General features: G+C 43.7%; 1 protein-coding gene across 1 annotated transcript in view; it reads left to right on the top strand.

Annotated features, from left to right (window-relative positions):
• The window catches only part of TK2 (thymidine kinase 2, mitochondrial), a gene marked incomplete at its 5' end in the record, with an annotated part of 27,498 nt that extends 19,834 nt beyond the window's left edge, over nucleotides 1-7,664 (top strand). The window contains 4 exons of the mRNA XM_019505271.1: nucleotides 631-719; nucleotides 2,196-2,275; nucleotides 4,534-4,614; nucleotides 5,018-7,664. Coding sequence (XP_019360816.1) covers nucleotides 631-719; nucleotides 2,196-2,275; nucleotides 4,534-4,614; nucleotides 5,018-5,116 — 349 coding nt within the window. The remainder of the gene's footprint in view (nucleotides 1-630; nucleotides 720-2,195; nucleotides 2,276-4,533; nucleotides 4,615-5,017) is intronic.
• Nucleotides 7,665-13,617: the final 5,953 nt, after the last annotated feature.

Genomic DNA, 13,617 nt, shown 5'->3' with positions numbered 1-13,617 from the left:
TCTCTCCTCTAATAAATCCTTCTCACATAGAAAGAAAAGTCAAATTTATGTGATGCCATTAATATGAGTCTTGTTGCTCTTTGTTTGGTGACTGGAGTGTTATAATGAATTGTCAATTTTGCTTAGTAAATCAAAGCATTATGGCTCTGCACACTGCAACAGTTCAAATGTATTCGTAACAATCCTGCTGGGAGGAATTTTAGAAATATCATTTGATGCTAATTTGTTATTGTCACTGTTTAATTGTGAGTGTTGGAACATTTGCCTACTTGGTTCACCAAGTAATTTTGTTTTTATTAAACAACAACAATAATGAAACTGTTAACTATTAAGCAGCGAGGATTATATTGGTTAGAATCCATTTAGGGCCAGAAAATAATTCTAGCTTTTCTTGTGTTTAGTCTGAGAACATTGTTATGAGTCCTTGTGTGTCTAGGGAAGTTATGGGTCAGCATCTCATTTCATTTATGCTGGAGTAAATCAGGAGTAACTTTAGTGAGTTCACAGGTTAAACACCAGTGCAAGTCGTGTCTGGAAGCTTAGAATGGGACCCTATATTTGGTACAGTGAATGGCTGTGTGATAAAGGATGTTTATATATAATATAATGGATCACTTTTCTTGTTTGCAGTGGGAAAATGCCAGAAGTGGATTACCTAGTACTAACTGAATGGTTTGAATGGATCAAGAAGAATATTGATGTTTCAGTTGACTTGATAGGTAAGATATGTTGTTTGTAACAGTTGTCCCCCTTTTGTGTGGGTTTTTTTGTTTGTATTAGGGTAAAAAAAATGAAATTATAGATTGATCTATCTATCTCTGTGGCAGGACACTGTTTGTGCCTGCCACTTTAAGGGCCTGAACCCAGCAGCCGGCAGGTGCCAGATTAGGGCAGCCATTTTAGATTCAGGGCTGCCCATATAAACAGGGCATTTTGCTGCTAGAAGAGGGCTGCTGGTATCAACTGGAGGAAAGGGAGGAGCTGTAGGGGATGGGCAGGAGGCTCCTGGGCATGACCTAAAACTGCACCCTGCTGGGAGTGGGTGGCTTGGTGGGGCTCTCAGTGGCGCAGGAGCCCCCAGGAAATGTCAGGCCAGTTACCACCCCAGTGAAAGGTGGGTCAGGGCACCTTAACCCCAGCTCCCACCTTTGGGTGGGTCAGGTGACAACAGAGGGTAGAGGGGGCCAGGCACGGCTATGGCCACCTGAGCCCACCCGAGGAGGGAAGCCCCGAGACCCCGAGTAAATGGGGCAGTGTGGAGCCCCAAGTGAGTGGGAGAAGAACTAGAGGGCTGAGAGCCCAGTACACATACAGACCCTGAGTGTTACCCTGGAAGGGGCCCGAGTATGCTTAAACCTGGTTGGGTAATTGGCTGGCCACTATCCCAGTCAGGGTCGTGGGAGAGGCCCAACAGACGGTACATCTGCCACCCAAGGAATGGACTAGCTAAGCCTATGGCCAAAGGGTGCCCGCTCCAAGAGGGAGCAAAGTGGCATAAGTCGTTTATGCAAGAAAGAGACCCTGTAAGAGAGGGTGGAGTGAGTGAGGCCTGGGTGAGAGGCAGGCGGTATGAATGTGCATGTGACTGAGGCCTGACAGCGTGGCCTAAGCATGCTGCAGCTGTAGGTCAGGGACACTGGAACATCTGGATGCCATCTGCGAGGCTTGGGCCGTGGTGTAGGGCAGGTGCGGAGCCACAGACACCCCCAAATATGGGGGTGCAGTAATGGGCAGCCTTCTGCTTTATTTAACAGCATATTATTATTCCAACAAGGCATGGTGGGTGAAACAGGCAGGTGGCATGCCCAGAGGCATGTTGGGGGCTAGCTACAGCTAATGGGGATACTCACTTTGCCACAATCTCTATGAGTTCTACATAATTCCTATAATACCAGAAACACTTTCTTCACGTATGTGTTGGAGGGTGGAAACGCCTTTGGAGTGCTTGCTGCTTCATTGCTATGCTTCATCTAACCTTCACCGGGACTTGGAAATGGTTGCTTTCCTTTGAAAGCAAATCCATTGGTTCCATTGCTGGCCATTCATTAAAACAATAATGTGGAAGTCTAGCTGGTACCCAAGTCAGAGGTTTCCTATATAGATAATTCTTGCATTGGTTTTGAAGCAGATTCCTTCTCTATTTTTTTTTCTAAAAAATGATCTTTGTACATATCTATTCCAATGTTTTATGGCAGTTTATCTACAGACTTCTCCTGAAACTTGTTACGAGAGGTTAAAGAGGAGATGCAGAAAAGAGGAAAAGATCATTCCTGTGGTAAGGATCTGGTCTTCTTAGGAAACAAACTAGACTGCTTTGTGTTTGGCTCATTTTGGCTATCATGTTGTGTGTTCAGTTGTAAAGTCTTGGCCTTGCTGCAGTGTCATTCAGCTCGTTCCATTTAGTGTATTATTAGGCCAGGTTGTGCAGCAGGGCGGTGCTGGTCCCTGCCGTGTGACCGGGCTCAGCAAGGAGCAGAGATCCGAGGCAGCATGGGATGGGCAGCGGTGGTGAGGAGACCCCCCAGTGCAGATCTCTGCTCCCTGCGGAGCCAAGTCGTGTGGCAGGGAGCGGCAGGCTTGCTCACCGCTCTGCGCTGCTTCCAAGCCCTGCGACCCAGTGCGACGGATCAGAGATCTGCACTGGGGTCTCCTCGCCTGCACTGAGGGCAGTGGCCCTCCCCCGGATGAGCCACCCATGGTCTTGCTCCCCGCTGGGGCCCTGCAGCCCTGTCCAGCTGGGCAGTAGGGCTGTGTGAAGCTTGCAGCCCATTGGGAACAAGATTTGAAGGAGATTTGGCAGAGATGAATCTCCGAAACAGATTCAGCCAAAACACTGAAAGGAATCGCTGTCCTCCAAAATGTTTGAATCTGAAACAGAATTGAAATGCAGCCGTTTCGCGCAGCCCTATTATCTCGTCCAAACCCCTGCTCAAGGTAGGACCGTTCCCAACTAGATCATCCCATCCAAAGCTTTTGCCTAGCTGGGTCTTGAAAACCTCTAAGGGTGCAGAGTCCACCACCTCTCTGAGTAACCTGTTCCAGTGTGTTACTACTCTCCTGGTGAGAGAATTTTTCCTAATATCCAGCCTAAACTTCCCTTGCTGCAATTTGAGACCGTTGCTCTTTGTTCTGTCATCTGCCACCACTGAGAACAGTCTAGTTCCATCTTCTTTTGAATCTCCCTTCAGGTAGTTGAAGGCTTTATAAGAATTCCTTAATATAGAATAAGAAAAAAGAAATAGTATTAGGAAGAAGAGGCAGGCATCTTTGTAGGATTATAGTCTAGCAGTGTGCATTCACTTCTTTTTTATTTAAAAAATCAAAATGATTATGGGTGCTATTTTGTTCAAGTCCTGAATATTTGCAGTTCTAGTTGGATAGTACTATGGAACAGTTTTATGTGAAGGTCCCATACCCAAAAGGTCTTTTATTAATGAAACACTAAGCAAGAAGTAAATAGGATAGCATCAGGAATGGGCTGCATATAACAGTGTTTTTACAGTCGTGGCAGGTGGGTAGGTGGAATGTGTGTGGTGAATGCAAGCAAAGGGCTAAATTCCAGTACTATGTGAAATTTTCCCTTGGAGAATGAGCCCGTTCTGCTGTTTTACTGCAGTAGCTTTGAAGAGACACAGCGTGTTACTTTGCAGTGTCTCTCCTTGTTACTGAGAGAAAACCATTGTGAATGTGAAAGGTTAAGTCATCTCCATGAACAGCTAATAGTGGCTGACAAGCAAAAATGCTTTTAAAGAAGGTGGGTGGAAGTAGAAGAAAATTAACTGGGACTGTTAGGGGGGCAAAAAGTATCCTCAGAAAAAGCAGCTCTGAAGTAGTTTCAGTTTTCCTTTTTGTCCTTGTTCATCCTTCCATGGTGGTCATCTTTCTTTTAGTGTTAAGTTGCATGCCTTCCCTGGAAGAGAAACTAGCAGCCTTGATCTTGTCTGGATGAGGCCCTCATTGGCTAAATCAATATAATGGTATACTATAATACCTAGTTAAGCTCAAAAACTTGTGATTCTTCATTTCTTTATCAGTGGGAATGAGAAAAGGCTGGACATTGTAAATAAGGAGAAATGATGAGATTCCACCTCCTGTCGATTCAGTGTGGGTTCACCATGACGTGGCAACAGCACTCATTGAAATGATACTGCTTGCTGGAGCTAGAATTAAAAGGAGAAAAGAAAAGAAAAAAATACCCAAACCCTAAATGATATGATATTTGCTTTGAATTGCAGCAAAGCTGCTCTCTAGGAAGAAATAATTTAATCAAAATATTGGGTAAAGATTTCTGACATGTTGTATGATCTGTCATGGCAGTGAAGTACATAATAAAAACCTGCATGACTCTATTGGCCAAATTGCCCATGAAAGCTAAACTTTTATGTTGAATGTTTGCTGGTATCTGTTGGGTATGTGCAAAATTTATGTAAATCATTGACCTCTTAGTTGATTTCAGTTTGTTTAAATATATGATTTCTGTAGTTATTTAGAATGTATGTATGAATTCATGTTGTTTGAATGCCTTTTTTATAGGAATATCTACAAGCTATCCATGAGCTCTATGAGGAGTGGCTCATTAAGCAGACACTCTTTAACGTTTCCTGTCCGGTTCTTGTGAGTATAGTTTATCAGTTATAGTCAGTTCAGCAAAGGGGGGGGGGGGAAAAAGGGGAAAGCCTCAGTCTTTGAATTGTAACATTTTGTGATTTAGTTGTGAAAGTTACACATGTATTTTTCCAGAATTTGAAAGGCATTGACACGTGTCCAGCATAAGAGTTTGAACTTGCAAAGGGAGCTGGTGGAATGGGAAGGGACTACTCACAGTAGCAAACACTGTTTGATTTTTTTAAATCCCGTCCCTGCACTGACAACAAACTGGCCAAGTACCTAGGAGTGGTTCAGTCGGGGCTCCGTGCCATTGTTTGATTCTTAAATGCTAGAGCTGCATCATCTTGTGAAATGATGGAGCATGTTTTCGCAGAGCGTCTCATTCTAATGTTCACTTCCTGTTTTCCAGGTGATTGAGGCAGACCACGACATGCAGAAAATGACAGAAAAGTATGAAGAAAATCGGGACCGAATATTAACCCCTTACAGTCTGCGACAGTGTTTGTAGATAGCCGGCTTTGTAGACAGACTGCTGAAAACTTGTCTGCCCTGATTTTAGGGGAAGTCTGAGCAACATTTTCCAACACTTTTGAATGCTATGGTTTCTCACTTGGAATTTTGTTTTACAAAGCACAGGTGACAGCTACAAAGACAAGTGGGCCATGTTTTTTTCCTTTTGGTCCTTTATACTTCTGAGGTCCAGTGCAACTTTACTGTTCTCAGACTGTCTGATAAAATGTTGCTGTACTTTACTTCCTTACTTTCAGTGCTGCTTACTGTAAATACCTTTCAGCATTACATTTTCTCATAATAATGGTCTTTTATTCACTCTGAAAAATAGCCCATATAGAAGATGGATGTGTTGCTCTGTGACCAGAAGTAGTTGGTGAATAAATAGGTCATGGTCACATAAAAAGGGAAAAAGCCTGTTTACTGTACTAAGTTATGGGTCTGAATCAGCATGGCAGTGCAACCACTTCTGATTTTTAGTGGATTACTTCGCATTTAAATAACATCACAACATCTCGATCCTGCAGACATCTATACATTTGAATAGTTTAATTTAACTACTTGGGTATATAAAGTTCTGCTGAGTGTTTGCCAGACTGGGATCTAAGGAAGTATGGGCCAGACTTTCAACAGCACTCAGCATCCTGCTGTTCTCATTGAAAGTGGCCCCAAAAACTGCTGATCCAAGCACTCTTGAAAATCTAGGTCTTAACATTTTTTCCTGTTGTTGCAGAGAGTCTTTTTTATGTACTTGTAATAACATAATAATCGTTACATCAATAATTTAGTTTGTGAAACCCTATTTTGCACTTTTTAGGTTGCTATATTAGAAGTTTGTTTAGAATATAACAGGATTATTTTCTGGGCGTTCATGTTAATGATGGTCCCTTGTAGCTCCAGGTCCTGAGAAAAGAGCAAAGAGCATATAGAGGAGATTTAATTCTCCCTTTGATTGTTTTTTTTCTTGTCAGAACTGTTCCGTGCTGTTTTTAACATGTTTTATGAGTTGCTCCCTGGAACACCGTTGGCTTTGCACTTTTAAGTGAGCAGTTTTAAAGTTTGCTTGCTTTTAATTTATTATGCGCAACTCAGGCTTCACTGATTCTTGAAGTGCTGCACTTTTATTGTTCTGTAAAAGCTTTGATTGCTTCATGTGTTGTAAGCCAGATTCACGATGTATTTTTTTAAGTCTCACGTCTGTTTAAGCTAACATAGAAAAAAGCATGCATCTACATGGGCATGTCCTAACTCTCTAGAGTTTTTTCCTAAAGCTAACTTATTTAAAGCTCTCACCCAACATTCAGCTTACTTTATGCCTGAATTGGACTGTTCCCTCTTTTTTTACCTACAAAAATATAGCGCCGATACTGCTTTGTATCTATTTTTTTGTACCAATAGAAAATAAGCTGTTAGATACAATTTTTGTAACGGTGCTTATACCAATAACATTTTGTAGGGCAAGACTGAATTAAGCTTGTGAATGCAGTGTAGAAGTTCGCTGGTCCTACTCTAAAGCTTTCAAACTCCAGCTGAACAATAGAATCAAGCATTTCTGATTACCTAGTATCTTAATCAAAGGTATTAAGTGACGAGGGAGCAAATACTCGTACTTGAATGCCTGTGAAGGTAGGTGTCCTTTTAGAAGGCCAAACAACTTGTTCCTTAGAAGTAACTCAGCATGTTGGAAATGGTCAATAAACTGCGTGTTTCTTCGTTACAGGAAACTCCAATTAGTGTGTACATTTCAGAAATGAATTGTAAACTGTCTTTTTTTCTTTTGTTTCCTGCACAATTGTCTGATGAGCCAGACACCCCCATCTCCCCACTGAACCTCGGTGTGCTTGGGCCAGTTAACTTTGAGTTGTTTTTTTTTTCCATGCTTGCTTTTGAGAGCATTTATCATTCAGTTCTCTCCTCCACCCTTCTTTTGCTCCTCTCCCATTGTAACAAAACATTTTGGACAGCACTGATGGTTATATACAATTACCTAAAATGCTTGTCTATAATTTATGTTTGTTCCATCGATTTCTGAAGCTTACATTTATAAGGACTGTAAAGAAAGAGATTATTTTACTTGTGCGTTGGATACTATTTTTCACGTTCTTTATCTGCAGAAATCTCTTGAGTGTTTAATTATTAGGAACGGAGCCAAAGTTTATATGACTGACCAGGGTTAAATTTCATTTTGAGGGTTAAACTTTTTCAAAACTAAACCAACAAGACTACGTGCAAATTCTTTGGGACTAAAACAAAAAACATCTTGCATCTGTGTAAGGAAGGATCTGTCCCCAATTGTTTTTAAGCCTGGTATTTTTCATGAAAACTCTATTGCTAAAGGTGTGTATGTGGGGTGGGGGGGAGACAAAAGCCACAAAAACGTTCCTTTTATGTACGTCTGAAACTGAATGTCATTGCTAGAAGGGTTAGCACACGGAATATGATGCAAAGCAGTATGTAAATAGGTATTGCTTGTTTTTTAACTCTGACCCTTATTTCATTTTCAGTTTTAATCAAAATATACAAAATCTTTGGAAAAACCTTTCTTACTCAAGCCTTGAGCTTTTCAGTTATTTGCTTGTTTGCTTGGTTATGTGGAAGTTCTCCCAAACTTACTGGGTGCGTCTACACATGCAGTTAATGCAAAGAAACTCCAGCACAGTTTGTGTGGGGCTAGGTGGCAGGCAGCCCCTGCACTGTAGCACCCTTGTGCCCCAGCCTGCCCCAGTCACTGTCTACATGTGCATTTCAGCCAGACTTCGCTGTTCCCAGTCACAGCATCTAGATATGGCCTGGGCCAGCAACACTTTGAACCAGAGCAGAGCAACCCTGGGTTGGCAAGAGGCATGCAGGCTCAGCCTCAGATTCCCAGTGGCACCATTGGGTGGTGGAGGGTGCTAAAGTGTGGGGCTAGTTGGCAGGCAGCCCCTATGCTGTAGCACCCTTGTGCCCCAGCTGGCCCTAGTCACCGTCTACACGTGTGTTTCAGTGCAGTTAAGTACTCTGCTGTAAGGTAGTACTGCCCCTGACAGTACTATCTTTCACAGAGTTAGTGAATTTAAAAAATCTTGCCCTTGTGCTAGTGCGTGTGTAGATGGTGATGCTTTACTGTGGAGCTAATTGGTGTACTTAGCAGTAAAGTGCATGTGTAGATGCACCTGAAGGGACTTCCTTGTTCAGCATATTAAACTTGATGTGGCACCTAGGGCCTAGCTGTTTGCACACATGTGCTGAACTGAAATCTGTGGAATGGCTTGTGAATAAAGTTGAATTTGGAGTATCTGAGTTAGAGTACAGTGCTGCCCCTGCTTCAGGAAGCAGTGGTTAGATCGTATGCTAATACACTTGTACATGAGTCATTTGTGCTTTGTGAGAGAGATTTAAATTTTTAGTGGAATTCACCGTGTCTCCTGGTGGATTGATATATATTTTATACTCATCGCTTTAAATATTATTTAGGCAGATGTTATCTAGATGTACATCTACAGTGTCCTATTAAGTGTTATCAAATCATTAGATGTGCATAGGTGATATGCATGTGTGAAGATTGGGATGTGGACAGACAGGCTTGCTTTATCTCTGCCTGTGAGGTTGGTCTGTTGGAGAAATGTATACTGTTGTTAAACGCTGTCATTAAAAGCATTGTCTGTCTTAGTCCAGCCTTTTGTCTTCTTTCTTTGGGGTGAATGAAAGATGATCTTATTTCATAAGCGACAGGCTGAGCTGATCCCAGGAATATTTCAGTTTTGCTCAAATAGATGCCCTGTTGCAGGCTCTTGCTGCCCTGACATACAAAGATCTTAAAGAAAAGTAATCCCATTTTACCAATGTAAATAATTGTCTATCCAGAAAAGGCAGCTACCTCTACTCAACCTGCTTGCTTCCCAGTGTCTTCAAGGAGGCGGAAAGGGTCTTACAGCATGCCCTGAATTAAGTAGGCATGCTGTAAGACCCTTGTTGTCAGCTTGTTCTTTATCTGGAATTTGAGGGCAGCGCTCTTCCCTGGGGTATGGAGATTTATGCATACCTCATACTTGTGAAGCAGAACGAGGTGAGTGTTATTTTGGCAAATGACAGCATCTTGCCAAATGACAGCATTTGACAGAGCTGACAAACTGCCAGTTCCTACGAACAGAGCTGCTTGTGGAGAAGCCAGTTCAGCAACAAAAACTAATAGAGTCCCTGGGGAGGTAATGCAAGAAGTGGGCCTCTATGGTTTAGTTCAGCTACCGTGTCCATCTTCGGTTATTCCTCCTATGAACGGCACCTAGGAGCGTGCTCTGCAGTCTTCGACTAGCTCGTACACACCAAATATTTCTGTTACATTGGGAGAGGGGCTCTGGTGCAATCTTTTGGACTGTAAACACTTCTGGCAGGCAGCAGCCCTTAGTCTGTTTGCACACTACCTGCTGCAACAAACTGAAACGTGAAAAGCACAACTCCTTCAGCTGTGGGTGGCCTATTGTGCCCAAAGCTTAAAAGCTGGATGCACTGCTCTCCCCAGACCCTTTTGTTCTGTAGTTTTTATATATTTCTCTTTCCTCTCTGCAGGGAATCCTACGATTTAAAAAGTTGTCATAGCTTTCATAGCAGGCACTTCCTAGGACTCTGACCCTGGGTATGTGCTATCACAATCTTGGTTTCAGGCCCCTGGCATTTAGCTAGCTGCCCTGCTCCATAATGAAACTTCCATTCTTTTATTAAAGAGCAGGATGACTTTTACTCCATTTGGTATTGACTGAGAATGACACGGGTTACAGACCAGAGTTGTTGCCAGTTACTGTCAATGTTAAGGTGCAGAGAGGAAGATCACGACAAAGGAAGTGGGTTTTAGAAACTACAGGTTTTTTATTTATAAAGTATTGGGCACTAGAAGCACGTGTGTCTGTCAGACCTCCTCCTCAGTGCCCGTCTCTCCTGTTTCCCTCTTACATAATCTTCAATGTCTTAAACCTATTCTAATTAGATATTCCCTTTTTGCCTCTGCTTAGGGTGTGGTGGATGTTCCCAACACTTGAGATTTAGTTTTCTTGGTTTTAGCTTCTCCACAAACATTTATTTTTAACCCAAGCCCTGGTTCTGTAGTGCAGCGTCAGGGACATGATATGCATGCAAAGAAGAAAAATGACTAGCTTATAAGACACGGAGAGATTGTGTTGAGTGAGTAATATCACCAGCTACCAGGGTTGGGAGCTTGAGCTCTGTGTCTGTTCTGATCAAAAGAGAAGGCTTGTAATCCAGGACGCGGGAGCTGAGCCCTTAAAGAGGCTAACACAGCCACCGATGGGTTTGGGAGCATGTCTTTGTGAAAGACAGGCATCCAATCAGTCAGTAAATCCCCTGTTCAATCGACAGTCCCCCGACCAGTGGTACTGGCTGTAGCACAATTAAAGTCGTCTGCTCACGAGAGTATACACACTTTTTTTCCCAAATAGAGTTTCTGTGAAAGAGACCTAGGCCGCTCTCCTGCAAGCTGTCTGCCAGTTTAGGCATTTGCTGTAATGCAACTTACCTAAGAAAGTGTGCGGGGCATGCTGGCAGATGGGGGTCAGAGATTGCATGGGTCTTCAGTGACCTCCCTGTCTGTCCATTCAGCCTTTCTCACAGTTGCTGACTGCTTTTTAAATGGAAATCTAAGGGTATCTCTGGCTGGTCTGTCCTGTATCTGTAACTGCTGCTTGATCACTGCAGTGTTCCTGGGCCCAGAGAGTGTGCAAGAAGTTAAACACAGACAAGTGCAATGCTGTTTAACACCCCTTTGAAAACATGGGTGCCTGAGTCTAACCAACCTCAATGTTATAAAAAATTATCAACAAGTATTTTATTTATACATGAAAATAAGCAATTTTCAGGCCTGAGCCAGTTTTTGAAATAAGAAATGTATCAGTTTTGCTAAGACACACATTGTTTGAGATTTGAAACATTAGCATTAGAAAAGAGCTCTCTCTCTCTCATTCTGATTTATGCAATATTTTTAATAAAATGGTTCAGCAATTCAAATAAAGGTATTATGTTAAAGTACAGTATCGGATTACTGCAGATGTTTAAAAGCACAGCTGAAATAAATGCAGTCTTCATACATTATTCTGGGGACAGATTTGCATGTAATGTTTGACTATTCAGTATTGGGAACTTCAAGTTAGTCTCTTAGTGATGCCAACTTGTAATTCCCCACCTCACCAATGCTATTCTCACAGTATTTGTGTTTCCCCTCTATCCCTCTTAAATCTATGCCTCCTAGAGGTATGTGCATAGGCAAGAATCTCATCTCTTATTCTACCCTTCATGGAAGAGAAAATTTTACTCTACAAACTGTGAAGATTCAGAAGTAAGTAAATAGAAAAAAGTAAAAGGAAATTGGTTTTTAATCTCATGATTTTTGAGGCCGACTCATGGGTTTTTTTCAGTGTTTGTTTGGAAATGTTGGGTTCTTATATCTACACTTTAAAAAGATAGGTAATTTATTTATAAATTTAAGTACTCCAACTGAGTAGACACAACTTTAGGAAGCAGTGGATTTAGGCGCATGCTTTTTGTAAGCCACAGTATGTGTTCCCGTATCTATGTCAGGGTTCAGGTATGTTCTGGAAAGTTGTACTTCAGTACATTGATGCCTATTAAACATTTAGCAATGTGTTCAGCTCATGAGGAATCTGTTATTTCAAATACTTATAACCTGGTTATAATCATTTTGCCATTTGCCATGGGTGTTGGCTCTCCCTCCATCAGACTGTGATAGCAGATTAGGCAGAGCATCTCATCTCGGAGAGTAAGTAGATGCGGATGGCGACATGAGGCATGTATCGGTGATGTTAACTGGCGGCTATGGAGCTGGTGCGACCCACGCTTTCGCGTGGGGGACATGCTTGGGAGGGATGAGCTACATCTCTCCCCTAAAGGCAAGTGTGTCTTTTCTTCCAGGTTGGCTGATCTCGTACAGCGTGCTTTAAGCTAGCTTTGCTAGGGGATGGGGCCACGGGAGGACACCTCCCAACCAAGACAGCTGACAAGCACAAGGAGTACCCAGGTAAGTGACGGCAGTCCGGATAGTCCTAAGAATCGGGGGGAGGAGGGGTGCATGCACCAATGCAAGGCCTTAAATGCCTCTACACTACTGCTCGTAGCATAGGAAATAAGCAGGAGGAACTTGCCGTCCGGATAGCTAGTACAAGCCCAGACATAGTAGGGCTCACAGAAACCTGGTGGGATTCATCCCACGACTGGGTGGTAAACATTAGGGGCTACAGACTATATAGGCCGGATAGAACGGGAAGGAAAGGCAGGGGTGTGGTGCTCTACGTCAAAGAGCAATACATGTCCTCAACTAACAGGATGGGGTCAGAGGAGGGGCAGGCTGAAGTGCTCTGGGTCAGAATACAGGGGGGTCGTGGGGAAAAGGGACTTAACGGTGGGGGTCTACTCCAGACCAGCCAACCAAAGGGAAGAGCTGGACCGGGAATTCTTGGGCCAGCTTGTGGAGGCACTTAAGGCAAGGGACGTAGTCATCGTGGGCAATCTATATTACCCGGACATCTGCTGGGATGAGCAGTCAGCCAGGTCAGACCGCTCACAAAAGTTCCTTGCTGAGATACAGCACCTCCACTTAACCCAGGATGTGCACAGTCCCACCGGGGGAATGCCCTCCTAGACCTGGTTCTGGCCACCTGGTGAGGGGACTCCAGGTTCTTGACCGCCTGGGTGACAGCGATCATCGCCGGCTGGAATTCACTGTCCAGCGCAGGGTGTCAAGGGCCTGCAGCAAGGCACTAGCCCTTGACTTCAAGGGAGCCAACTTCAACGAGTTGAGGAGATTGGTAGGAGAGGCACTGGGGTCCTGGAGAGTTGGGGAACTGGGTGTCCAGGATAAGTGGTCATTTCTTAAGGAGACAATCCTCCGAGCCCAAAGGGTGACAGTCCCAATGAGAATCAAAGGGGGCAAGAGTGGTCAAAAGCCCCCCTGGCTCACCAAAGGCATTCAGGAACACCTGAAAGCCAAAAAAGAGGCGTACACCCAGTGGAAGGGAGGGGCTATCACCAAAGAGGAGTATACCTCCATTGCTCGGGCTTGTAGGGGGCTGTTAGGAAAGCTAAGGTAGATACGGAACTAGGGCCAGCATCAAGGACAACAAAAAGTCCTTTTTTAAATACATAGGGAGTATGAAGAAGCACTGGGTAACATGAGGCCCCTGCGGGATATGCTTGGCAATCTGGTGGTTGCACAAAAGGACAAGGCAGACCTTTTTAACAATTTCTTTGCCTCCATTTTTTTGTGCAGGGACCAGGACTCCCCAGTGTGATTCAGGATGGACTCAGGAGAGATCCTGCCAGACCTGGGGCCAGGAAGGACTGAGTTAGGGAACTTCTGGAGGGGCTGGACATGTTCAAATCAGCAGGTCCAGATGCTCTCCACCCCAGGGTGTTGAGCGAATTGGCAGGGGTTATTGAGGGACCCCTGGCATGGCTTTATGAGGTGCCAGATGACTGGAAGAAGGCTAACGTGGT

Source organism: Gavialis gangeticus, unplaced genomic scaffold, assembly GCF_001723915.1.
Source record: "Gavialis gangeticus isolate Ggan-Ray unplaced genomic scaffold, GavGan_comp1, whole genome shotgun sequence".
Lineage (NCBI taxonomy): Eukaryota > Metazoa > Chordata > Crocodylia > Gavialidae > Gavialis > Gavialis gangeticus.
This window is presented reverse-complemented; position numbering and strand designations above follow the sequence as displayed.